At 41.8% G+C, this 27,021-nt stretch overlaps 1 protein-coding gene across 1 annotated transcript in view; it reads right to left on the bottom strand.

The window, feature by feature from the left end:
* Positions 1 to 26,273, bottom strand: part of DOCK8 (dedicator of cytokinesis 8) — a 124,196-nt gene extending 97,923 nt beyond the window's left edge. Inside the window, exons 1-2 of the mRNA XM_070742627.1 lie at positions 26,146 to 26,273; positions 1,856 to 1,958 (exon numbers count right to left, since the gene is read on the bottom strand). Coding sequence (XP_070598728.1) covers positions 1,856 to 1,958; positions 26,146 to 26,198 — 156 coding nt within the window. The 5' untranslated portion in view covers positions 26,199 to 26,273. The remainder of the gene's footprint in view (positions 1 to 1,855; positions 1,959 to 26,145) is intronic.
* Between the last annotated feature and the right edge of the window lie 748 nt (positions 26,274 to 27,021).

Below are 27,021 nucleotides of genomic sequence, written 5' to 3' on the forward strand. Positions count from 1 at the left end.
AAGCCGACAGCTGCTCACGTTGAGGAAGTAAATTAGATGTCTTCAAGAGACAGGAAACATATATTTACTATGTTTCAGTTTTCAGAACTGTGAGTTCCTAATAACCTGTTTATTCTTATTAAAATACAGTTAAAAGATCTGAGGATAAATTTAAGATTAGTGCAACAAACTTCTGCAAAATTCAATTCATTCTAGTAGATATTAAATTCAAGAAGGAAATATTATCACTGAACAGTAATATTTGTAATCAGTGATGTCTACAGAATGCTCCTACAACGGAGCATTATAATATCTATAAATATCTCTTGTTCCAAGAGTGGAAAGTTCTGTTTGTGACTGTAATAGATTCTGTGCCATATTTTGCCTTGCCTTGCATTTGAAAACTAGTTCTCTAGCAGCGTTCCAAGTGAGATAAGATTTGTGTTGATAAATTTGCCTAGCCTTGAGGACTGTGAATGAAAGGAATTCACAGTCGTATAAATAAAGGAGGTTTTGCCTCCTGGGCTGAGACTCTGCTTCATCATTTCTAAGTAAGCCTAGATCAGAATACCCTTGGTTGCAGGTCTCCAAGGAGATGGCCCTGACTTCCGGGGGTGGGTGGTGGGTGGGGTAGGATGTGTTTTGTTTAATAATATATAATTTTAAAAATTGTTGAATCATGAGAGACATAATTCTTTTCTTGAACACTATTCTAACTTCCCTTCCCCTGATCCTATCTAATAGATAGTGTCCTTGCTCATGTAAATGATGCACAAACATTAATAAGGGTCAGTTTAGTCTAGTGACTAAGGAACTAGGCTAGAAACCAGGAGACCCTGAGTTCTAGTTCTGTCTTAACCATGAAAGCCAGCTGCTGAGTGACTTTGGCTCAGTCATTCCCTTTCAGCGCAATTTACAACACAGAGTTGTTGTTCTTGAGAAAGTAGAAGGAGGAAGGAGTATTAGATATACAGTGGTACCTCTGCTAACAAACTTAATTCATTCCGTGACCTGGTTCTTAAGTAGAAAGGTTTGTAAGAAGAAGCAATTTTTCCCATAGGAATCAATGTAAAAGCAAATAATGCTTGCAACTGGGGAAACCACATGGAGGGTGGAGGCCCTGTTTCCTCCCAGGAGATTCCTAGAAAGGCCCCATAGAGGCTTCTCCACGCCTTTTCTGGCCCTGTTTCCTCCCAGGAGATTCCTAGAGAGGCACCACGGAGGCTTCTCACTGCCTTTTCTGGCCCTGTTTCCTCCTAGGAGATTTCTAGAGAGGCCCCACGGAGGCTTCTCACCGCTTTTTCTGGCCCTGTTTCCTCCCAGGAGATTCCTAGAGAGGCCCCACGGAGGCTTCTCACCGCTTTTTCTGGCCCTGTTTCCTCCCAGGAGATCCTAAAGAGGTTTCTCCCTGCCTTTTCCAGTTATAGTTTTGGAGGGTCAGTTTGTAAGTGGAAAATGGTTCTTGGGAAGAGGCAAAAGAATCTTGAACACCTGGTTGTTATCTAGAAAAGTTTGTAAGTAGTGTTCTTCTTAGGTAGAAGTACCACTGTATTTCAGGAGTAGTTCTGGTTTCTTCTACTGCCGGTTCGCTCAGGGAAGCACCACACATGAGCATGTGGATTAGTAAAGAAAAGCTTCTGCGCATGTGCAGAAGCAAAAAACAAGATGGAAGTTCCTAGGGCACCTCCGAGGGAACTGGCTCAGGAACTAACAGGCTCGGTCACTGCCAGTTGCAGCGACCCAGGACACCAAGTGACTATCAGTTCTATAGAATCAGTCCAAACCAGTAAGAACATTTGCCTCTAATACATTTGCCACTTTGAGTTATTTACAAAAAAATAAAGGTGGAATTTAAAAAGCAAGCTTTTATATTCACCAGATTAATGGAAGAAAAACCAGGTGTACTATTACTTCGGTGACAGAAGGTTCCAAAGGATGGCTGATGCGCAAATTGTTGTCTTATTTCTGCTGAGGAATGCCTTCAATATAAAAAAGACAACAGAATTTGTTATACTGTAACATTTAACTGAGCATATTTAATATTATGAACACATTCGATGTAATCAAACTGTCACCTGTTATCCCGGGTAGCATTTTTACCATTAATATAAAAGTAATATTTGTTTGTTTGTTTGTTTGTTTGTTTGTTTCTTTGTTCGTTTGTTTGTTTGTTCGTTCGTTCATTCATTCATTCATAGAAACATAGAAACATAGAAGTCTGACGGCAGAAAAAGACCTCGTGGTCCATCTAGTCTGCCCTTATAATATTTTCTGTATTTTATCTTAGGATGGATATATGTTTATCCCAGGCATTTTTAAATTCAGTTACTGTGGATTTATCTACCACGTCTGCTGGAAGTTTGTTCCAAGGATCTACTACTCTTTCAGTAAAATAATATTTTCTCATGTTGCTTTTGATCTTCCCCCAACTAACTAACTTCAGATTGTGTCCCCTTGTTCTTGTGTTCACTTTCCTATTAAAAACACTTCCCTCCTGGACCTTATTTAACCCTTTAACATATTTAAACATATATTCATTCATTCATTCATTCATTCATTGGATTTGTATGCCACCCCTCTTCGTGGACTCAGGGAGGCTCACAAGAAACATAGAATACATAATAAAACAATTTGATCCAATTAATAACAATTAAAAGACTTAAAAAACATCCTAAAAGCTAAAAACATTCAATTATCATTCGCTCAATCAATAATTTATTCTAAACACATTCGTTGATCGGGGGGAGGGGGAGATCTAATGGCCACAGGCCTGGCGGCAAAGATGAGTCTTCAAACTTTTTCAGAAAGCAAGGAGGGTGGGGGCGGTGTGAATCTCTGGGGGGAGTGGTTCCAGAGGGCCAGGGCCACCACAAAGAAGGCTCTTCCCCTAGGCCCCGCCAGCCGACATTGTCTGGTTGACGGGACCCTGAGAAGACCAACTCTGTAGGACCTCACCAGACGCTGGGATTCATGCGGCAGAAGGCGGTCTCGGAGATATATGCAGATGTCTCTTTGTTTGAGAGTATTTCTCTGTCAAATTCAAGGACTAGGTTCTTTCCACGGCACCACATCAACTCAGGAGTTTGGTTTTATAGGCAGTATAACCTCAACCATATAAGGGAGTGCAGACTTCAATTCCCAGAATTCTCTAGTCAGCTTTGGCTAGAGAATTCTGGGAGTTGAAGTTCACATCTTTTAACGTCATGGAGGTTAAATATCACTGTTCTAAACAGTCAAAGAACTCTTACCTTAATGAACTTGCTAATTAAAGAGGGCTGCTCCTGGTTCCTATTTTTATCTTTTCTTAAGCCATATATTGAAAGTACAGTATTTGCAAAATTTTAAAACAATGTCACTCTTCTCATTAATTTTTGTATTAAAAGTCCATGTTTTTCTTGAAAAATATACTGCTCAAAAAAATAAAGGGAACACTTAAACAACAGAATATAATTCAAAGTAAATCAAACTTCTGTGAAATCAAACTGTCCACTTAGGAAGCAACACTGATTGACAATCAATTTCGTTTTGTTGTCAGCACATTCAACTTTGTACAGAAAAAAGTATTCAATGAGAATATTTCATTCATTCAGATCTAGGATGTGTTTATTTATTTATTTATTTCTCAGATTTGTATGCCGCCCCTCTCCGTAGACTTGGGGCGGCTAACAACAATAAGACAATGTAAAAAAATCTCATATTTAAGTAAATTTAAAAACCCCAATTTAAGAAACCAATCATACATAGAGACATACCATGCATAAATTTTATAAGACTAGTGGGAGGGGAAAGTCTCAATTCCCCCATGCCTGACGACAGAGGTGGGTTTTAAGGAGCTTACGAAAGGCAAGGAGGGTGGGGGCAACTCTGATATCTGGGGGGAGTTGGTTCCAAAGGGTCGGGGCCGCCACAGAGAAGACATTGTTTAGTTGACGGGACCCGGAGAAGGCCAACTCAAGTGTTATTTGAGTGTTCCCTTTATTTTTTTGAGCAGTTATATAATTATATCTAATGGGTTTGATATTATTTTACATGCTGTTATAGTTATATCTAATGGGTTTAATATTATTTTACATGATGCAACAAATAAATATCTTATGTATCTATTCATGCATGTATGTATTTATGTACTTTCAATTTTTTAATGATTGTCAATAGATATCATACAAACACTATTTTGGGGTCCTCCATAATTTTTATAGGCAAGAGAGAAAAATGTTTAAGAAACACTGTTCTAAAGGAATATAGAGCTGCGGTATGAGTAATTATTCACATTTGAGTGCAAAATTTAAATTAATAAGAAGGACTGTTGTTAAATGAGTCGTGCCCCATTTTACAATATTTTTTGCCACAGTTGTTACGGCAATCATGTGGTTCCGCATTGACTTTGCTTGTTGGAAGCCAGCTGGGAAGGTTAGAGATAGTGATCATATGACCCTGAGAGAGACCAACTGTCATAAATACATGTGGCCCCTCCCCCCTCGAATTTTGATCATGTAACCATGGAGACGCTGCAACGGTCAAAAGGGTGAAAAACAGTCGTCACTTTTTCCAGTGCTGTTGTGACTTCAAACATGACTAAACAAATTGTTGTAAATCAAGGACTAACTGTACAGCAGATAATAACAGAAGATGGTTTTGACCAACAGAAGGAACATTTGTTACCAAGGCAACGACCAGAGAAACATGGCGTGATGAGCCATTACCAAAACAGAGACTTGTGAAAATGCCTCAGACAATCTTCTAATAAAACAGGGAAGATAAAACAGGGAAGAAAGGAAGCAGGTTCATATTTCCAAGGTTTGGTTGCGATAGCCCTTCTAATAAAAGTAGTTTTAGGCCCACAGAGTGTCCGTTTCTTAGTCTTGCATCTTACCACAATAAACTGACATCTCAAATACAGAACATAGCACATAAGTACGGTATCAACCGTACCTTGTTGCGGTTCTTCTCTCTTCTGCAGCTGTTTCCCTTTTTTTGCCCGGCCAGCAAATCATGTTTGTGATTAACACAGCAACAGAAACTACTCTTGAAATGGTGACAGACCGTTTGACAGACTAAGTCAATCCTGTTATGGACCAGGAGGAGGAAGAGGAGGTGCTGCAGCAACAGCTCCTCAGGATAATAGTACTGAAGGGGCAGATTCCAGCAATGTTGAGGCTAATTCAACATTGAATTACAGCGACCGGTCAGGGCCCACAGGGTTGGCCTTCTCCAGGTCCTGTCAGCCAGCCAATGCCGGCTGGTGGGGCATAAGGGAAGAGCCTTCTCTGTGGTGGCCCTGGCCCTATGGAACTCCCTCCAGAGATCCGCACTGCCCTCACTCTTCCCACCTTGTGTAAGGCTCTGAAGACCCATCTTTTCAGACAGGATTGGGGACAGTGAATCTCTAATATCTAGCCCGGCCAATGAGTGAATGCTTGTATGGATGTGATTGCTTGATTTTTAGCATGGGGGTTTAGGATAATATTTAACGTAGATTTTATTGGACGATTTCTAACATGTTGCACAGAACATGTGGCACAGAAATTGAATTGATTAATTGATTAATTGATTAATTGATTAATTGATTAATCGATTAATCGGTTAATCGGTTGATTAACTGATTAACTGATTAACTGATTAACTGATTAACTGATTAACTGATTAACTGATTAATTGATTAATTGATTAATTGATTAATTATTGTAATGTTCTGGAAGGCCACTAGGGGCTGCTCTAGGAGCAGGAACAAGGATCGCCTGTGATTGGCTGAGGGTTTAACAGCCCACTATAAAGGTTCTCAATCAGTGTCAGACACTTCTAGTTAGACAATGGTTACTGATTTGTGGTTTGCTTGCTTGCTTGTTCGATTTTTATGCTGCCCAACTGCCTAGGGAATCTGGGCGGCTTACAACCAAAACTATAGCATTTAAATCAGTGATGGGCTCCTGGGTACGCAGAGCATCTAAATCAATGAAGGGCCAGGTATGCAGAACTGGTAGAAATTTTTTTGTCAGGTACGTAGAACCGGTTGAAAATTGTTTGAATTTTTTTCTTTTTTTCCCTTCTAGGCTCTAGGTATGTTTTTCCTATCGCAGTAAATGAGGTTGAATGTGTATAATTTTAGAAGAGCTGTGCGTGCGTATATGTGCATGTGTACATATACATACAGTTTATATAGTAGATAATGTATATTTTTGTGTACCTATGTGTAATATGTATTAACACATATGGCATATATACACAGAATTAAATAGTATATTTTGGATGTTAAGTAATAGTAAATAGATAGTGAAATTGTATCTCTTTAAGGTGAGGAGAGGCTAGGCAGCTTAACCCACACCCTTGAGGTGAGTGACATCAAGTTGTCCACCTTTAAGCCAGCCATATGACCTTTAAGCCACCCCCGTCACATGACCGTTAAGCCACTCCCACCTGGTCACATGGCTGGCATGCTACACCCACAAAATAAGCCACACCCACAGCTTGATAATAATTTTTTTGCAGCCATTCACTGACCTAAATAGTACTAAAAACCTATAAAACAGTTTAAAAAACAATTAAAATAAAACAGTGAAACCCATGCATACCATTTATGGCTGGATCTCGATGGATAGTTATTGAAGGTTATTAAATGTTATGTTTAACAGCACCCCCAGCGTCGCCTCAGTTATTGCGCTCACCAAATGAAGCTAAGGACTCCCCTCTGGTTGAGGGAAAAACCAAAGACTCCCCCACCTGCACCCACAACAAGTAGCCCTCAGGCTCCATTATTTACCCCACCCAGTCCCAAACGGAAGCCTGCACTAAAGATACAACCACAGAAAGTACTGTATACCAGACAGATCAGCCAAAAAACAGGCCGACAGGAGAGGAAACTCCAGCAAGTAATGTACCTTAGCCGTGCATTTGGGTGCTGGCGCAGTGCAATTTCTTTATTGGCCTCCCTCCCCGAGAGAAAACGCTGAGAGTAACTTTTCAAATCTCAGCTCTGGTGCCGTGCTTTGATTTCTGCATTCCACCTTGCTGCGTCTCTCCTCTTTTTCCTGGGATTTGTCATTTGTTTGTTTGCTTCTAAAAAAAACGTTCTGAGTTTGCAGGACTCTGGACTATGGTAGGTAGGCAGTTGGCTGGCAGCCGGAAAGGCTGGCACCATAAAGCCCTCGGCAAAATATTTATATGACAACAATCGATAGGACAATGTGAAACAAAACTGGAAAAATTCAAAATGCTAAGAAAATGTTAGAAACACTTATCTACTACAATGTCCTTCCTGTCAACAACTACTTCAGCTTCAACCACAACAACACACAAGCACAAAACAGATACAAACTTAAAGTAAGTGTTTAAATTAAAAGACCTAATCTAACCTAATCCTACGTAGTTTCTGCTCCGGTAATCTCTCACTACTAACCAGAGCATACAAAACTTTCGCCAGACTGATCCTTGAATACAGCTCATCTGTCTGGAACCGACACCACATTTCGGACATACACACCCTAGAAAATGTCCAGAGATACTTTACTAGAAGAGCCCTCCACTCCTCCACTCATAACAGAATACCGTACGCAACTAGACTTACAATCCTAGGTTTTGAAAGCGTAAAACTACGTCATCTTAAACACGACCTAAACACAGCTCATAAAATCATCTGCTACAATGTCCTTCCTGTCAACGACTACTTCAGCTTCAACCACAACAACACACAAGCACAAAACAGATACAAACTTAAAGTAAACCGTTCTAAACTCGACTGCAGGAAGTACAACTTTAGTAACCGAGTAGTTGATGCATGGAACTCACTACCTGACTCTGTAGTATCACCTAACCCCAAAAACTTTACCCTTAAACTATCCACTGTTGACCTCTCCCGATTCCTAAGAGGTCAGTAAGGTGTGTATGTGCACAAGTGCACCAGAGTGCCTTCTGTCCCTTGTCCTAATGTTTCTCTTTTATTATATCTTTGTATACCACCAATGCGTATGTGACAAAACAAACAAACAAAAACAACACAGGAAAAAAACATTTGTCTGAGCTGGCTCTAGTACAAAGTCAAAGTTAGTTTAAGCATCTTTGCAGCTTAAAATTTTGCTCTGCAGAAGATGAGCACCCTCTAGTGGCTTGTCAGCAAACAGAAAGTTGTTTAAGTAAACTAGCCAGAAGAGGATCAAGCAAGAATTCTGAGAATGAGAATGAACTCTGGCTTAGTTTTCTAGTTCTAAATCAACAATAATAAGCTGTGTGACATACAGAATTACTCCAAACAAAAGTCTGACAGCAATGGGATCTTATAAGTCACAGCAAATATATACGGTACATTTTTTCTCTTTAAACTCTTATATCATTCTCTCTCTAAAATGTTCGTTTTGTTGCATAAAGGAGCTCTGACTAAGCAAATACCCTTTGTTTTTCTCTCTCTTGTGCAGTGTTTCTGTTTAGCAGATAAGTACTGTATTCAGAGTTTCCCCTAGATATAAAACAAGTCTCGATCCATAGTCGACTAATCAAGGACACTGTGGACATATAAATTTAGTAAATAAACAAAATGCACAGTTTGGTGAGAAATAAGATTTCATTAACTGCATAAAGTTAATAAAAGAGCTGCCAGCTTTCCCCAGTTGTAAGATTTTGCTCAAAAGTGGAAATCAGCAATAGGAAGTAAACATGTCACAACCTGCCAGGGTTGCTACAAGTCAAGTCACTCAGACACAAACTTCTGGAAGCCACTAAACAGGAAGGTCTGCTGTTGACCACAAATGCTCAGCTTACTCCAGTTGAACGTTCTTCACTCAGAATTTAGAAATCCAGGTCGTATTTTGCAGGCCTCCCAAAGCAACTGACGGTTGATATTATCATACGCTAACAGGATGGCCATGAATTTATCAGTAGATTCACTGAGCACAACTAAAGTTGACTGCTCTGTGGGTAAAAGAAAAGGCTGACCTTGTTAGATTTCAAATCAAACAAGAATTCACAACAAAGTCACTTGTTGCTTTTAATGAGTTTTACAGAGTGAAACTTAGTAGGAAGAAATAAACTTCATATTCTATTAGAAAACTGGGCAAGATAGTAAAATTTGGTCTTTTAACAACAGCAAGTCGAAAAAGGCAGTTTCAACTATTTAATCTACTGAGGTAAATCTTTTTGGGCTTCTAATGTGAAGATTTCATTTGTATTGTTAACATTATTATTATTATTATTATTATTATTATTATTATTATTATTATTATTATTATTTATTGGATTTGTATGCCACCCCTCTCCGTAGACGCGGGGCGGCTAACAACAGTGATAAAAAACAGCATGTAACACAATCCAATACTAAACAACTAAAAAAACTCTTATTATAAAACCAAACATACATACAAACATACCATGCGTAAATTGTAAGGCCTAGGGGGAAAGAAGATCTCAGTTCCCCCATACCTGATGGCAGAGGTGGGTTTTAAGAAGCTTACGAAAGGCAAGGAGGGTGGGGGCAATTCTAATCTCTGGGGGGAGTTGGTTCCAAAGGGCCGGGACCGCCACAGACTGCGGAGTATTGGTGTAACATGGGCATATTTGGGAAAGCCCATGACTGCTCTCGCAGCTGCATTCTGCACGATCTGAAGTTTCCGAACACTTTTCAAAGGTAGACCCATGTAGAGAGCATTACAGTAGTCAAACCTCGAGGTGATGAGGGCATGACTGTGAACAGTGACTCCCGGTCCAAATAGGGGCACAACTGGTGCACCAGGCAAACATGGGCAAACGCCCCCCTCGCCACAGCTGAAAGATGTTTCTCTAATGTGAGCTGTGGATCGAGGAGGACGCCCAAGTTGCAGACCCTCTCTGAGGGAGTCAATAACTCCCCCCCCAGGGTGATGGACAGTGTTGTATCCTGAAATGGCTACCTTGTAACTCTGTAAATAGTTTGTTCCTCTTTCCAGCGCTGTCTGAGCCCAAGCAGGAAGTCGCTCCTGATTGGCTCAGACGCGGCCGGCTCTAGCTTTGGCGGGAACCGCAAAAGTATAAAAGAAGCGGTTTCTCCAGGCAGAGTCAGTCGGTACTCGCTGAATTGTCACTTTACCTTGCTGAGCTGTCACTTGTTCTCTGAGCTGAATAAAAGTACCGATTGCTCAAAACCCTGTCTCTGGGTCTACTTCACTGGCGACGAACGAACGGAAGAAACTTCGCGTGCAACATGGACAAAATCCAGATCGGCCAGGCTCCGGAACTCTTCGATCCCGAGAAAATGACATGGGACGAGTACATGGCCACCTTCGAGATCTTCCTCGAGGCGGCGGGAATGCAGGACGCCGGAGCCGATCGCAGACGGGCTATTTTTCTCAACTACTGCGGCGCAGAGATCCGTAGACTTGCCCAAACTCTCACCGAACCAGAACAAGCAAGAACCACAGCGTGGGACGTACTTCAACAGAAACTAGCGAGCCATTTCAAACCAACCAGACCAGCCATGGTTTACCGGCATCAATTCCACATGATGGCTCAGAGAGAAACCGAGTCGATCAGCCAATTTACAACGCGGCTTCGAACGGTACTTGCTCAATGCAAGTTTAAAGACCCGGAAGCTCGCCTCACCGACGCCTTGGTTTTCGGCATGAAGAGCAACACAGTGAGAAATAAACTCCTCACCGAAGAAGAGTCGACTCTACAAACCGTAATTAAATTAGCGCAGACCGCAGAAGCAGCCGACGCAGCGGCAAGAGAATTAAAAGAGCACGGAAGGCGAGAAATCATTGCCAAAATCGACGCCGAGTCTCCCAGCGCCGTGGGAACAGACGACCTCAGCCAGCCAACTAGCAACGGGGACAACTGCCTCCTCCTGCAAGACCAGCCGAGACACCCTAGAGCTACTCACCCAGCCCCCTGCGCGGGCTGCCGGGGAAATCACCAGCGCCATCGATGCCCCTTCCGAGACGCTACTTGCCGCCGTTGCAACCGGAGAGGCCACATCGCCATCGCATGCAGGGCAACGGCACCAGAAGAAACTTTTGCCACACAACAATACCAGCGACCTCAAAACCAGCCCCCCCAATCGCGAGAAAGGAGACCGTTCCGCAACTCGGGTCAAAGGAACTACTCAACCGCTAACCGCGACTACAATAGAGGTAACTCTCAATTTTCCGTGAATAACACGGCAACCAAAAAGGGGGCTAAAATTGTTATCTCATTGTTACTAAATAACCAGCCTTGCTCAATGGAGCTGGATACGGGCTCGAGATATACCATCATGCCCTGGGAAAAATTTAAACTATATATGCCTAATGTGTCTAAGGCTGACCTAACTCAAACCTCTTTGGTGATCAGAGACTTCCAAGGGGGGGTAATCTCGGTCCTGGGAACAGCAAATGTACCTATTGCATTTAAGAATGTTAAATGTACCCTTCCCATGCTTATTGTGACGGGGGCCAAACACTCCCTGCTGGGTCTAGCGTGGATGGAACCGTTGGGGATCGAAATTTCGGGTGTGTGTAATGTAAACTGTGATAATATGCCTAACTTTGTGAAAGAGTTCCCTGAAGTGTTCAGCCCCACCTTGGGATTGTATAAGGGACCCCCTATATCTTTCTCTATTGACCCCAAGGTCCCACCAGTTAGACTGAAACCTCGCAGGGTCCCCCTTCCGCTTCTCCCCAAGCTAGACATGCAGCTGGACAAACTCATTAGTCAAGGTATTTTGGTCCCTGTGGAACAGGGGCCATGGGAAACTCCCATAGTGACACCCCTGAAGCCAGATGGCTCTTTAAGAGTTTGCGCCGATTACAAATCAACCCTGAATAAGGCACTCCAACACCACCCCTACCCCATCCCGGTTGTGCAACAACTCTTACACTCCCTGGGGGAGGGAAAAAGGTTCGCAAAGATCGACCTGGCGCAGGCTTACCAGCAACTTCCGGTCGATGAACAAACAGCAAACGCTCAAACGATTGTAACGCACAGGGGGGCTTTCAAATGCACGAGGTTACAGTTTGGGGTAAGCATAGCCCCAGGAATATTCCAGAGCATCATGGAACGCCTATTGTCAGGGGTAAATGGGGCAATTCCATATTTTGATGACATCTTAATTGCAGGGGAAAACCATGAACAAGTGAACAAAAGAATAAGGGAAGTACTTAAGAGGCTACAGGACAAAGGGCTACGAATCAAGCCTGATAAATGTGTCTGGGGAACTAACAGTATTGAATTCCTTGGGTATAAAATAGATAAAGAAGGTATCCACCCCACAACAGAGAAGCTGAGAGCAATTAGAGAAGCCCCAGAGCCACGAGATAAGAATGAGTTGCAGGCATTTTTGGGCCTCCTTAATTTTTATTCCGTTTTTTTAAAGCAGAAGGCAACAGTAGCAGAGCCTCTCCATCGTTTACTCCAGAAGGAAGCCCGCTGGACATGGGGGAAAACTGAACGTGAAGCTTTTTCTCAAATAAAAAATTTATTAACTTCGAAAAGTGTAGTAGTCCAATATAGTGCTTCACTACCCATTAGGCTCACCTGCGACGCTTCGCCGTACGGCATAGGAGGAGTCTTAGCTCACGTTCTACCTAATAAGACAGAGGCCCCAATAGCATTTTTTTCAAGAACCATGACCAGCACAGAGAGGAATTATAGCCAGTTAGACAAGGAGGCTCTAGCATTAGTGGCAGGGGTGAAGAAGTTTCACAATTACATTTTTGGAAGAAGCTTTGAGCTAGTCACTGACCACAAACCCCTACTAGGCCTGCTAGCCCCCAACAAGCCCACTCCACCTTTTATGTCTCCAAGACTAATCAGATGGGCTCTTTTCCTCTCAGGGTATCAGTATGAGCTCACCCACAAGGGGGGGAAGGAAATCAATCATGCAGACGGCCTCAGCAGATGCCCCATAGCAGACTTAGTGGAAGACCCTGTTCCTTCCACAGATGTGCTAATGATAGAACTCGAGGAAAACCCACTAACCACAGCAAAAGAGGTAGCTGCACACACGCAGCAAGATCAAATCCTTAAACAAGTGGTGAACTGTGTTCTAAAGGGATGGCAAAATGATATTGTTAAACCTGAATTGTGTGATTTTAAAAACAAAAGGCTTGAATTATCGTATGTAAAAGGTTGTTTGCTGTGGGGGGATAGAGTGATCATCCCCAAACCCCTAAGGGAAAAGGTACTCAAAATGTTACACGTGGGCCATCCTGGGATTGTCAGGATGAAGAGCCTAGCAAGGGGGCATTTATGGTGGCCAGGGCTAGATGCTGATATTGAAAGTTGGGTTTCAAAGTGTGACCCGTGCCAAGAGTCAAGGCCCAGTCCCCCCAAAACAACTCCGGCTGAGTGGGAACAGCCTGCTGGTCCTTGGTCTAGGATCCACATTGATTTTGCTGGCCCAGTGGGGTCTCAGTATTTTTTAATAGTGGTTGATGCCTTCTCCAAATGGTTGGAAATAATAGCAATGAACAACATAACCACAAGTGCCACTATCAAGGTATTGAGCAGACTGTTTGCATCCCATGGTTGCCCTGATCTCTTAGTGTCTGACAATGGGCCACAGCTAACAGCCAGGCAATTCGAATTATTCCTAGATGGCCTAGGGGTCAGGCATGCCCTCATCTCGCCTTACTCGCCCTGGGCTAACGGGTTGGCAGAACGTTACGTACGGGTGGCAAAGGAGGCATTGCACAGGTCAGGCCCTGGGGATGTGCAACAAAACTTGGACCAATTCTTACTAACCCAGCACATTACCCCTAACTCGCACACACATGTAAGCCCTGCAGAGTTATTGATGGGAAGGAAGTTGAGGTCACCATTAGACAGGTTAAATCCAAGGTTCTGTGTCAATAATAACCAAATGTGTATGAAACCAGAAAGAGAAATGTATTTGGGACAAAATGTATATGTAAAATGTTTTGATGGAAATGTAAACTGGATGAAGGGAATTATTGTTAAGCAAAACGCACCCAAGACTTATGTTGTTAAACTAGAGGATGGTCGTTTGTGGAAACGACACATAGACCACATTCGGAAACGAGCTGAAAATCAATTGCCACAACCCGCTGACATGGACTCTCCCCCTTCAACAGACTTTAGTACATTGCCCGAACTAAGAAACACGCAAAGAGACTTATCGGGCCAGGGGGAACCATCCAGCGACGCCGAGCCATCCTCGTCCTCCGAAGCCTTCGTTGGGCCTGCCAGGCCAAGTCCGCCGCACCGGGAGAACAGCGGCGAGCCATCCTCCACAGTCAGTGGCGAAGGAGAAATTGAACTGCGCAGGTCAGCGCGAGAGCCTCGGAGGCCTCACCGATTGGACGACTTCGTCACATGGCTTTCTTGATGGATGAGTCCAACTATGAGGGGAGGGGTGTTGTATCCTGAAATGGCTACCTTGTAACTCTGTAAATAGTTTGTTCCTCTTTCCAGCGCTGTCTGAGCCCAAGCAGGAAGTCGCTCCTGATTGGCTCAGACGCGGCCGGCTCTAGCTTTGGCGGGAACCGCAAAAGTATAAAAGAAGCGGTTTCTCCAGGCAGAGTCAGTCGGTACTCGCTGAATTGTCACTTTACCTTGCTGAGCTGTCACTTGTTCTCTGAGCTGAATAAAAGTACCGATTGCTCAAAACCCTGTCTCTGGGTCTACTTCAGACAGACAGATAGAATTGTCCTTGAGAGGCAAAACCCACAGCCACTCCGTCTTATCAGGGTTGAGCTTGAGTCTGTTGATACCCATCCAAACCCCAACAGCCTCCAACATGTAGTTCTACATCTTATTTATTTATCAGATAGTTTGTAAAGATGGCCAGGGTGCAAAATAAAATCCAGAGTATACAAAATAAAATAAACACATTGATGTATGATGGAGATGATAAAATCCTAGTAAGCATTAACCTATGAACGTATGAACCTATGGAAGCTTTTGCATCTCACTTGGAAACCAAGAATCCAGAGTATGGAGGAAGAATGGAGAGGCACACATTGCAAGATGCTTGAAGTCCAGTGTGATGTTTCCACAGTCTGTGTTGATTTGAGGAGCCTTGTCATCTACTGGTTTCGGTCCACTGTGACTCATTAAATCCAGGGTTAACGCAGTCATCTACCAGGAGATTTTGGAACACTTCATACTTCCTTCTGCAGATGATTTTATGGGAATGCTGACTACAATTTTCCAGCAGGACTAGGCACTTGCCCACACTGCCAAAGCACCAAAATTTGGTTCAATGACCATGGGATTATTGGCCAGCAAACTCACCTGACCTGAACCCCATAGTGAATTTATGGGGCATTGTCAAGAGAAAGATGAGAGACATGAGACCAAACAAAGCAGAAAAGCTGAAGGCCATTATTGAAGTATTCTGGTCTTCCATAATACTTCAGCAGTGCCACAGGCTGATAGTTTCTATGCCATTACGCACTGAGGCAGCAATTTTATTTATTTATTTATTTATTTATTAGATTTGTATTCCGCCCCTCTCTGAAGACTCGGGGCGACTCACAACAATAAAAACAGTACAAATCCAATAGTTAAAAGAATATAAAACCCTTAATATAAAAGCAATCATACATCTCATACAAACCATGCATAAAACAGAACGGTCCAGGGGAATCAATTTCCCCATGCCTGACGGTAGAGGTGTGTTTTAAGGAGTTTGCGAAAGGCAAGGAGAGTGGGGGCATTCCTAATCTCCGAGGGGAGTTGATTCCAGAGGGTCTGGGCCGCCACAGAGAAGGTTCTTCCCCTGGGTCCCACCAGATGACATTTGTTTGTTTGTTTGTTTGTTTGTTTGTTTGCTCATTCATTCATTCATTCATTCATTCATTCATTCATTCATTCATTTTGTCCAATACACCAGTATTTCCCAACCTTGGCTACTTGAAGAAATCTGGACTTCAACTGGCTGGGGAATTCTGGGAGTTGAAGTCCAGATATCTTCAAATGGCCAAGGTTGGGAAACATTGCAATGCACAATACACATTGAAGAGAATAGACAAGTAGTAATATATATAAAGAACAGGATAGAAGAAAAGTTATAAAAATAGGGGGGAAGATATAACAAAGGAAGAAAAGATATATGAGATAAAGGAGAGACAGTTGGACAGGGGACGGAAGGCACACTGGTGCACTTATGTATGCCCCTTACTGACCTGTTAGGAACCTGGAGAAGTCAATCGTGGATAGTCTAAGGGGAAATGTTTAGGGGTTGACACTATGGAGTCCGGTAATGAGTTCCACGCTTCGACAACTCGATTGCTAAAGTCATATTTTTTACAGTCATGTTTGGAGCGGTTAATATTAAGTTTGAATCTGTTGCGTGCTCTTGCGGTTGAAGCTGAAGTAGTCATTGACAGGCAGGACGTTGCTGCATATGATCTTTTGGGCAATACTTAGATCGTGTTTTAGGCGTCGTATTTCTAAGCTTTCTAGACCCAGGATTATTAGTCTACTTTCGCAGGATATTCTGTTTCGAGTGGAGGAGTGAAGGGCTGTTCTGGTGAAGTATCTTTGGACATTTTCAAGGGTGTTGATGTCCGAGATGTGGTATGGGTTCCAGACATATGAGTTGTATTCAAGGATGGGTCTGGCAAAAATTTGCCAAGATCCAGTTCAACCAGAAGGCCTGTTGTTGTTGTTTTTGCTGTCCCCAACCTCCTGGGCCTTTCTAGAAGCCTGGGAAGGGCAAAAATGCCCCCTCCGGAGGTTCTCCATAGGCTGGAAAAGTTCTGTTTGCCGACTTACAGTTGAACAGACTTCAAGTTGGAAAATGAGCCCTTTTTGGCCTCTAGAGGGCCTCCAGAGGGGGAGGTCATTTTTGCCCTCCCCAGGATCCTAGAAAGGCTCTAAAGCCTGGAGAGAGCAAAAAAATGGAATGTCCCCACCCCTTCAAGAGGCTGAAAATAGGCTGTTTCTTGACTTCCAGTGGACCCGGAAGGCCTAAAATCAGTGCCGGACTTCAGTTGGCATGCCTACCAATATTGTTCCACATGCCACTTGTGGTCTGCATGCCATAGATTTACCACCATGGTCATAGACCAGTGATGGCGAACCTTTTTTTCCTTGGGTGCCAAAAGCGTGTGCGTGTGCGCTATCGTGCATGCACAAGTGCCCAGACCCATAATTCAATGCCTGGGGAGAGCAAAAATAGCTTCCCCCACTCCTCAGAGGCCCTCTGGAGGCCAGAAATGGCCTATTTCCCAAATTCTGGTGGGCCCAGTGGGTTTGTGTTTCACCCTCCCCAGGCTCCAAAAGTTTCCCTTGAGCTGTGGGAGGGTAAAAACGTCCTCTCCCACCCCTCCGGAGGCACTCTGGAATCCAAAAATGCCCTCCCGGAGCCTCTGTGTGAGCCAAAAATCAGCTGGCCAGCACACACAGGCATGTTGGAGTTGAGCTAGGGCAACAGCCAGTCAGCTATGCTGGCTGGAGAATTCTGGGAGTTGAAGTCCACAAGTCTTAAAGCTGCCAAGTTTGAAGACCTCTGCCATACAGCATGAAAAAAGGGGAATAGAATGCTACGTGAGGGCTAATTTGCATACTGGCATATAGTCGGTTTTGGCAGTTGGAAGTGAGAATTCTATTCATTCGTATGCTGACTGTTGGTGAATCTGCATCATAGAGAGCAGATGGATTCTCTTAATGTTAAGTGTTTCTGAGAGAATATATATATACAATATTCATAGATGGAATATTTAAGATTAGGATAGGATATCAATGAAGTACAAGGACTGTATATATATGTTATTACTTGAGAAGGGAAATATAGTTCTGTTGTCAAGTTGTTATCTGTGAAAACATAAAACAAGTCCTATGAAAAAAAGAAGATATAAACCACATAAGCTTATATAGGAGTCAGTGTATTTATGTACCCAATATATATTGTAGCACAGAATACAAGGGTTAGGGAAATGAGAAGGAAAATATTACATAAGTGGTATCCCACATCTGTTCAACTTGCATACTTTCAGCAGAATGTTAAGAATACCTGTTGGTACGGGCGTCAAGATAAGGGAGTGTTTTTGCATATGTTTTGGGAATGCCTGGTAGTGCAGAATTTTTGGAAAAAAGTGCAAGAGGATATTAATAGGATGTTAAATATACGATGGACAATTACAAATGGCAGTATTAGTTAAAAAGGACGAGATGGGAGAATTTAGAGAAATAAAAGAAATAAAAGTGCTAGAAAGCACTCAGGCAGTAATAGTCTTAGGCTGGGAGGATGCGACAAAATGGACAATACAAAATTGGTATCGGTACATGGCGGATCATATTCAATTTGAGATTATGGATGAATTCGGCCAGTGAAACTGATCTGCGGGAACTGATGGGACGATGGGACAAGGTAAGAGGATATATGGTCAGTAGAATTCACGACCAAGCTACAAGGAATAAATTGGAATCACTTTATAATATGTAAATAGATATATTGCTCTTGAGTTAAAATGGAATATATAAAATATGTCCCCATTTTGGTGGAGGGGTACGATGTTGTCTGGTGGTGGGCACTAATCACTGAGCACCTGTTGTGTGTTGTGTTGTGTTTATACTTTAAAATCAATTTAAAAAATTTAAAAATATATATATTGTAGCACAATTCTGCTATGATAATACTCTGCTATAAGTGAGGTGAAGAAGATCACTTAAAACGTAAATCATGTAAGTCAACAATATTACCTCATTTCATACAGATCTAGGGAACAAATTAATGGCTCAATAACTTTTGTGGCCTCCAGATATGAAACCAGATATGCCCATGTCACACCAACACTCCGCAGTCTGCATTGGTTGCCGATCAATTTCCGGTCACAATTCAAAGTGTTGGTTATGACCTATAAAGCCCTTCATGGCATCGGACCAGAATATCTCCGGGACCGCCTTCTGCCACACGAATCCCAGTGACCGATTAGGTCCCACAGAGTTGGCCTTCTCCGGGTCCCGTCGACTAAACAATGTCGTTTGGCGGGTCCCAGGGGAAGAGCCTTCCCTGTGGCGGCACCGACTCTCTGGAACCAGCTCCCCTCGGAGATTAGAACTGTCCCCACCCTCCTTGCCTTCCGTAAACTCCTTGAAACCCACCTTTGCCGCCAGGCATGGGGGAATTGAGATATCTCCCCCGGGCCTATACAATTTATGTATGGTATGTTTGTATGTATGTCTACTAAATAATGGGATTTTTAAATGTTTTTAAATTATTAGATTTGTTATGAATTGTTCTATTGCTGTTGTGAGCCGCCCCGAGTCTACGGAGAGGGGCGGCATTCAATTCAATTCAATTCAATTCAATTCAAATCAAATCAAATCAAATCAAATCAAATCAAATCAAATCAAATCAAATCAAATCACAAACAAATGGGTCTATATTCATAGTAAATCATGTCACCTGTTTTTTAAAATGTGTATTCCCTCCTGGCACATATAAATGCAAAGCAGCAATACCAAGTGACCCAAATCCCAATCAAGCCAAAGCAAGCTAGTCTGCCAGGCAACAATGAAAGAAATCAACAATTTATGTCTAGCAAAGCACTCACACATTCTCATGTTATCATCATTAGATAACATTTGCAGGATATACTGCATCATATTAAATTGCTATTCCTCATCATTAAACTCTCTCTTATTATGCACAAATGTCTATTCAGTGACCCCAGTATTTACAGGGTATGTTCCAAAAGTAATGCAATTGAATTTCCTGCGCCGCTCCTATTGGTTAGAGTGGGATGGAAGCACTTGGAGTAGGTGGGGGGGATGCTAAGCTTTCCTGCAAAATCGGTCTCAGTGCTCTCCAAGCTGTGGAAGTGGCAGGACGTCAGTTATTGTAAACCTCTGCGTGCCGACCGTGTCACGAAAAAAATGGAATCGACGATCGAGCAATGTTACGTGATTAGGTTTTGTGCTAAACTGAAAAAAATCTATTGAGGAGACTAACAAAATTATTTGTGAGGCTTACGGGGACTCTGCTCTGTCCTATTCACAAGTTTTGAGGTGGTTAAAGGCCTTTAAGGAGGGTTGGGAAGAGGTTCACGACAAACAACACTCTGGGCAGTCAACAACCAGCAAAACTGACAACAATGTGGCTCATGTTCGACAATTGTTGGACTCTGACCGTCAATTGAATATCAAGATGGTTGCCAATGAACTGAACTTGTCATCTACTGTTATGTTTTGCATTGTTACTGAAGATTTAGTGATGAGGAAAGTGTGCGCCAAGCTCGTGCCCAAGGTGTTGTCAGATGACCAAAAGACCAACCGAGCGGAAATTTCAAGTGAACTTTTGCAATGTATAGAAATTGAACCTGATTATTTGGACAATGTCATCACTGGTGATGAAACCTGGGTTTTTGAATATGACCCAGAAACAAAATGCCAAAGCTCTGAGTGGCACACTGACCAGTCCCCAAGCCCAAAAAGGCAAGAATGAGCAAATCAAAAGTGAAAACAATCCTCATTGTCTTTTTCGCCAGTAAAGGAATGGTCCATAAAGAGTTGGTTCCTCAAGGACAGACAGTTAACGCTGCCTACTTTGTGGATGTTCTGGAAAGACTCTGAAAAAGGGTCATCAGGATGAGAATTGACATGTCCGCTACCTGGCAACTCCATCACGACAATGTGCCTTGCCAGAACGCGCTACGAGTCCGCGAGTTCCTGGCCAAACACCAGGTGCCAAAGCTGCCCCACCCCACCCCCCTATAGTCCTGACGTCGCCCCAGCAGACTTCTTTTTGTTCCCTCGAATTAAGGCAGCCCTGAAACGAATCCGTTTTTCATCCATAGAACAGATCCAATCAGCTGTGACTAAGACCTGGCGTGAGGTCCCCAAAGACGCCTTCCAGGGTGCGAACTGGTCATAGCAGAGTCACTGGAAAAAATGTGTAGAGGCCTAAAGACAGTACTTTGAAGAATTTTAAGTGTTTTTGCAAATCTCTTCAATAAATTACTTTTTAAAAAAAATAATTGCATTACTTTTGGAACACACCTCGTAACCTGAGTAAAAAATAATTGACAGTCCAAATTTAAAAAGGTATAAAGAGAAAATTTTATTTTCTGAGCTGAAAACCAGACTACAACTGACTTGAATAAAACAGTCTGCCTAGTGACTGTGAAAGAGATTTCAGAGTCTTGGTGGATAACCAACTAGTGGGGCGGCATACAAATCTAATAAATAACTAAATACGGTAACTAAATAACTAAATAACTAAATAAATCAATAAATAAATAAATATAAATAAATAAATAAATAAATGCAAGCAATGTGCAGTGGCGACTAAAAAAGCTAACGCAATCTTAACCTGCACCAACAGAGGGATACACTCCTAGACTAGGGAGCTACTAATATCACTCTATAATGCCCTAGCCTAGTCAGACCGCACCTAGAACACTGCATTCAATTTTGGGCACCACACTGTAAAAAAGACACTTAAACTCTAGAGAAAGTGCAGAAGAAAGCAACCAGAATGATGAAGGGATTGGAAACCAAAACATATGAGAAAACTTTGCAGGAACTGGGCATGGATAGCCTAGCAAAGAAGAGGTCCAGAGGGGACATGATAGCAGTCTTCAAATACTTCAGGGGCTGCCACAAGGTGGAGGGGGGGGGGGTCACACTATTTTCCAAGAGGGCCAGACAAGGAGCAATAGAATAGAATTCTTTATTGGCCAAGTGTGATTGGACACACAAGGAATTTGCCTTGGTGCATATGCTCTCAGTGTACATAAAAGAAAAAGATACATTTGTCAAGAATCATATGGTACAACACTTAATGGTTGCCATAGGGGTCAAATAAGCAATGAGGAAACAATCAATATTAATAAAAATCTTAAGATACAAGCAACGGATGGAAATTGATCAAGGAGAGATTCAACCTGGAAATAAGGAAGAACTTTCTGATGGTGAGAGCGATCAGACAGTGGAATGGCTTGCCAGTGGAAGTTGTGAACACCCCAACTCTGGACACTTTAAAAAAGAGGTTGGACTGCCCTCTGTCTGGGGTGGTGTAGGGTCTCCTGCACATGCAGGGGGTTGGACTAGATGATCTGCAAGATCCCTTCCAATGCTAGTAATAAATAAATAATTTTTTAAAAAAAACATATTTTCTACTTTGTGCACAACCTCAAGATGGCGCATTTGGAATGTGTAAATGTTGTATAATAATAGATCATTGCTATTACACCTTTAATTCAGGTTTGTAAAGAATTTGCATTAGCTGGCAGAAATTTAAAAATATTGATGCATTTTCCATTAAGAAGGGCAGACAACTTTGACAACAGGAAATGGTTTTATTGTTTGACAATGTAAATCCTTCCAACTGACATGATAAAGGACTCCAGAAGAGAATTGGAAACTTTATTGAGATAAGCCAAGGGTTCTGTAAGAGAATTCATGGCTGACTGGGGGGATCAGGGAGTTAAAGTCTACAGATTACCAAGATTGGAAACTGCTGAGATAGGCTCTATTAACAGAATGGTCAAGTTGGTGTTTTTGTTCCAATTCATCTTGCAACTCAATATCAGAGAGGAGCCAATCTGAGCATCTTTTTCTAAAACCTTTTTCTTCTTCCCCGGTGTTGTGGTTGGCTCTGGCCCAGCTCCTGTCCCAGGGAATGGGGAGGTGGATGCAGGGGAAATTTCAACATGTCATAGGCCTGTGTTATTGCCGACACAGTCAGTTCAGAGTTTAGTTTCCTCGGACGAAGAAGAAGTGACTTGGAAGAGGGGGGCTTGGCACACAGCCCAGGCAGTCAATCTCCATTATCTTCCATTGATTTGGATGAAGACGTGTTGGACCCACGCAAGCGCAGAATTATGCATAGAAGAGACCAAGTAAGGACATTTTACAGGAGATAAGAGCGGCCACCTGTGTTTGGGTGGGGCTCCAGTAATTAGGGCTGCTGCTATAAATAGCAGCATGTAGGTTTGGCCATTGTGGAAGAGTATCTAATTGCAGTTCTTCAGGAATCATGCCTTGACTTTGTTTGTTGATTTTTCACGTCTTTGAAACCAACACAGAGCAAAGTGTGTGGATGTTTCACTTTGTGGAAGAAGAAGAAGAAGGGGTGTGAAGTTTCTTTACAGCTGCTAGTTAAGTACTTAATGACTGCTTAAGGGAAATTGTACAGACTACCCGGTTGTTTTGGGATGAGTGCTCTTTGCCATACAAAAAGAGTGCTTAGTTTATTTTGAATTTTGTGATAAAGAACATTGTTTTGAATTTTCAAACGTGTGTGTGTGTGTCTGAAATTTGTACCCTTGAATTTTCAGGAGGCTCCTACCAGAGAGCCTGGCAGAACACCCTGGATTTAAGGTGCTTCTGGCCTTTCTGTTTTTGTTAACAGCCTCTGAATATTTCGCTCATAGTTACTGCCATCACTCTCTGCAGATAATAGACTGGGTCCTGCACATCCCATGAGTTGGACTCTTTCCACAAATGGAAAGAATGAATTGAACAACAACAACACACATACACAAAAAAACACCCAATAGGAATTTTCTGGTTTTTATTCCAAAAGATACTATGGTTTATAACCCAGAACAATCTCTGCTTTATGTTCTATTTTATAAATAAAACAATGAATAAATTTTATAAATAAAAAGGACCTGATTTGGATAACATGCTGGGAAAGATTTTGGAAAGACTTCCAATATATGAAATGTAGTTGCCTTTTAAAGAAATAAAGGAAACACCCTAAAAATTAAATGCAATGCAAAGGAAGAATTATAATAGACAAGGTGTACCATAAGGTTCAAAAGCCTGTTGTAAAGTATGTTGCAAAGTATGAGTAAGGTTTTGGTCCTTCTCCAGTGATGGGCTCCTACGGGAACAGTCAGGAACGCAGTTCCGGTAGCAAAATTTGGAGCTCCACCCCAGAGCACCCAATTTGCACTGGAAGATGTTGAAACAAAATTTTATTTATTTATTGGATTTGTATGCCACCCCTCTCCGTAGATGTATAAGCCATGCCCACAGTGTGGTAGTAAAAATTTTGGTAGCCCATCACTATCCTTCTCTAACAACTCTGATGTACCCTCCTGATCTCACAACACTCTCCTAGTTCCAGTCCAAATATATAAGAGGTTTTTTGTTTAACTTTGTTTTTTATAGTGAAAAATAATTTATTATTGAAGCCTGTAGTCTTTTTTTTTTTTACAAAATTAATTTATCTTCATCTTGGGAAATGAATTAAAAATTAAAATGAAGAACAGCAGTTGCAAAATGTGTTCTTGTCTTTCATGTTATCAAATGAGATTACAGGAATCTAAAGTTAAAATGTATCAGTCAGGATTTTATCTATATTGTACTATGTAAATAAACATAATGCTGTTAATCCACAGTAAGTAACATCACAACTTCAGATGGCCAAAAACAACACTGCATAGTGCAATCTACAATGTCATAAGGATTTAAATGATTATAGCTGCAGCATAATATTAAAGTTGAAATATTAAAATATTGTAGTACCATACTGGATTAAAAGAAAATAGTCTGTGAGATATTTCAGTTGAAAGTTTGGCAATATACAGATAAAGATAATGTATCAGTATCATTACTACAGTTTAACAACTGCAACTGTCTATTTTGCAACAACTCATTAGTATTTGCAAAGCAAAATGCATAATGATTTAAAACGTAATGCTGTAAGAAACAAAGAACTTACTAAAGTATAAAATCACATTACGAAATAAACTGAATAAATGCAATGAGGTATAAAATGAATTCATTCACTAATAATATTGTTGCAATGGGTACTGGAAAATACAGTCTAAAAGCAAAAAGTATAGGTTTACATATATTATTCCTTTTGGAAAAAATATCTCACATGAAATTAACACTTGCTAAATGTCTGTTCAGTTCTAAATGTCAGAACTATTTTTTTTGTGGCCACATATTCAGCAAGTCAATCTATTTAGTGGTGTTTAATAAAAGTCTACACTAAATTTCTGTCTGCTGTGCAATTGCACAAACCAGAAGACATGACACACTGTAACCACAAACTACATGTTATTTCCTCACTGTCTTGCCTCCAGCTTAATCCCTTTATATTTACAGGATTTATTTTTTAAAAGGGGCAAAACGACTGATTTGTGGATTGTAGAGTTTTAACTGCTGAAGAAAGGCTCAATATACCATGTAGGCAGGTCATAGGAAAACTCTGAAGTTTTGAATTACTCCAAATTAAGTCATCTTAAGTAAAAACACCCTGTTAAAGATTTACTGATAGCATTGTAAGCCGTTTCAGAGCAAGTTCTGACCAAACACTTGGCCTTTTCCACTTGCCAGAACTATAAAGATGTTTTTTTACACAGCAAATAACTGCCCATATATATATATAAATCTTTGCATAATTATTTATCAGGGAGGCTGTTGACTCTAGAGCAGGAATGTCCAAACTTTGGCATCTCTTAAAGACCTGAGGACTTCAACTCCCAGAATTCCCCAAGCCAGGCTTCTCAGAGTTAAAAGTCCACAAAGTCTTTAAAGTTGCCAAGGTTGAACACCCTTGGTGTAGTTAAAAGTCTAAAAACGCTAAAGTGGTCATTAATCTAGAACAGGTGAGTTTGCTTGTTGATTTATTTGTTTGTTTGATTTATTTGATTATCTACCTCCCTATCTATCTATCATCTTTATCTATTTTGCATGCAACCCACTCGTTTATTTATTTATTTGTTTCTTTCTTTGATTGATTTGAATATCTATCTATCTATCTATCTATCTTATCTACTTACCTACCTACCTACCTATTTATCTATTTTGCATGCAGCCCATTCCCATAGGGCAGTTTATTTATTTATTTGTTTGATTGATTGATTGATTGATTTGACTGACTGACTGCCTACCTACCTGCCTACCAGCCTACCTACCTGCCTGCCTGCCTGCCTGCCTGCCTGCCTGCCTACCTACCTACCTACCTACCTACCTACCTATCGTGTATGCAGCCATTCCTGAGTGTCTTATAACAATAAAAAAGACCATGTAAAAACTATTTCTGTCCAGGGTCAGAATAAAACCAATCCCTTGCACCCGAGCTGTGTGTACACACTGGCGCGTGTTTCTCTCTCTCTCACCAGATCCGCAGCTCATCCTCACGCTCTACTCACCACTCACGCCGTTCCTCCTCCCACTCTAACTTGCAATCAGCCTCCAGGCGCGCCAGCAAAAAAAAGAGAAAACTGCCCGAAACTCGCGGAGCCGGCGAAGAAAATAAATTATAAATCAATAAAGCGCAAAGGAAACCAAGCCTACCGGTTGATTTTCAGGGCGAAGGCCCTCCGATCGGAACTGGGCAGAGTAGCCATGGTGGGCTTCCAAAAACGGCAACGGCGGCGATCGGCTTCACTTTGCGAGGCAGCCGAGCCGGGGCTGCTGTCAATTCGGCGCGGCAAAGCTTCCGCGTTTCACACCTTCCTGCGTCGCGAGCGGCCAATAGGGAGGGCGCAAGCTTCCCGGCCAGGATAGGGCGCCAAAGCTGCAGATCGGGCTTGAGCGTTGCCACAAATTGATCGGCGGAACGACTGGCCTCCAGAAGTTGTGAACGCTCCAACACTGGGGGTTTTAAAGAAAATATCGGATCACCATTTGTCTGAAGCGGTGTAGGACTACCGTATAGCAGCGTTTCCCAAACTTGGCAACTTGAATATGTCTGCACTTCAACTCCCAGAATTCTGGGAATTGAAGTGTAGACATCTTCAAGTTGCCAAGTTTGGGAAACACTGGACTAGAGGATCTCCAAGGTCCCTTCCAACCCTGTTGTTGTTGTTATAAGGTGGTAAGAGTCCCGGAACTCTAGCGGGCTTGTGTCACTTTGGGTTTCCTTCTTTTTCTAGGTAATATTTATTTTCATTTTTCTCCATACAAGCTTCTTCAATACATTTTAAAACATTTTCATATTATAATAAAAACAGTATCGAGTTAGTAAATTATTTATAATTAATCTCCTCCCCCCCAAAATATTATGAGTTCCTGTGAGCTGCCCCGAGTCTTCAGAGAAGGGTGGCATACAAGTCATAATAATAATAATAATAATAATAATAATAATAATAATAATAATGATGATAATGATAACAACAACAACAATATAGTAGTATCAATCCAGGCCCCCCAACCTTGACCTCTAATTTG

The sequence above is a fragment of the Erythrolamprus reginae genome, chromosome 2 (assembly GCF_031021105.1).
Source record: "Erythrolamprus reginae isolate rEryReg1 chromosome 2, rEryReg1.hap1, whole genome shotgun sequence".
Classification (NCBI taxonomy): domain Eukaryota; kingdom Metazoa; phylum Chordata; class Lepidosauria; order Squamata; family Dipsadidae; genus Erythrolamprus; species Erythrolamprus reginae.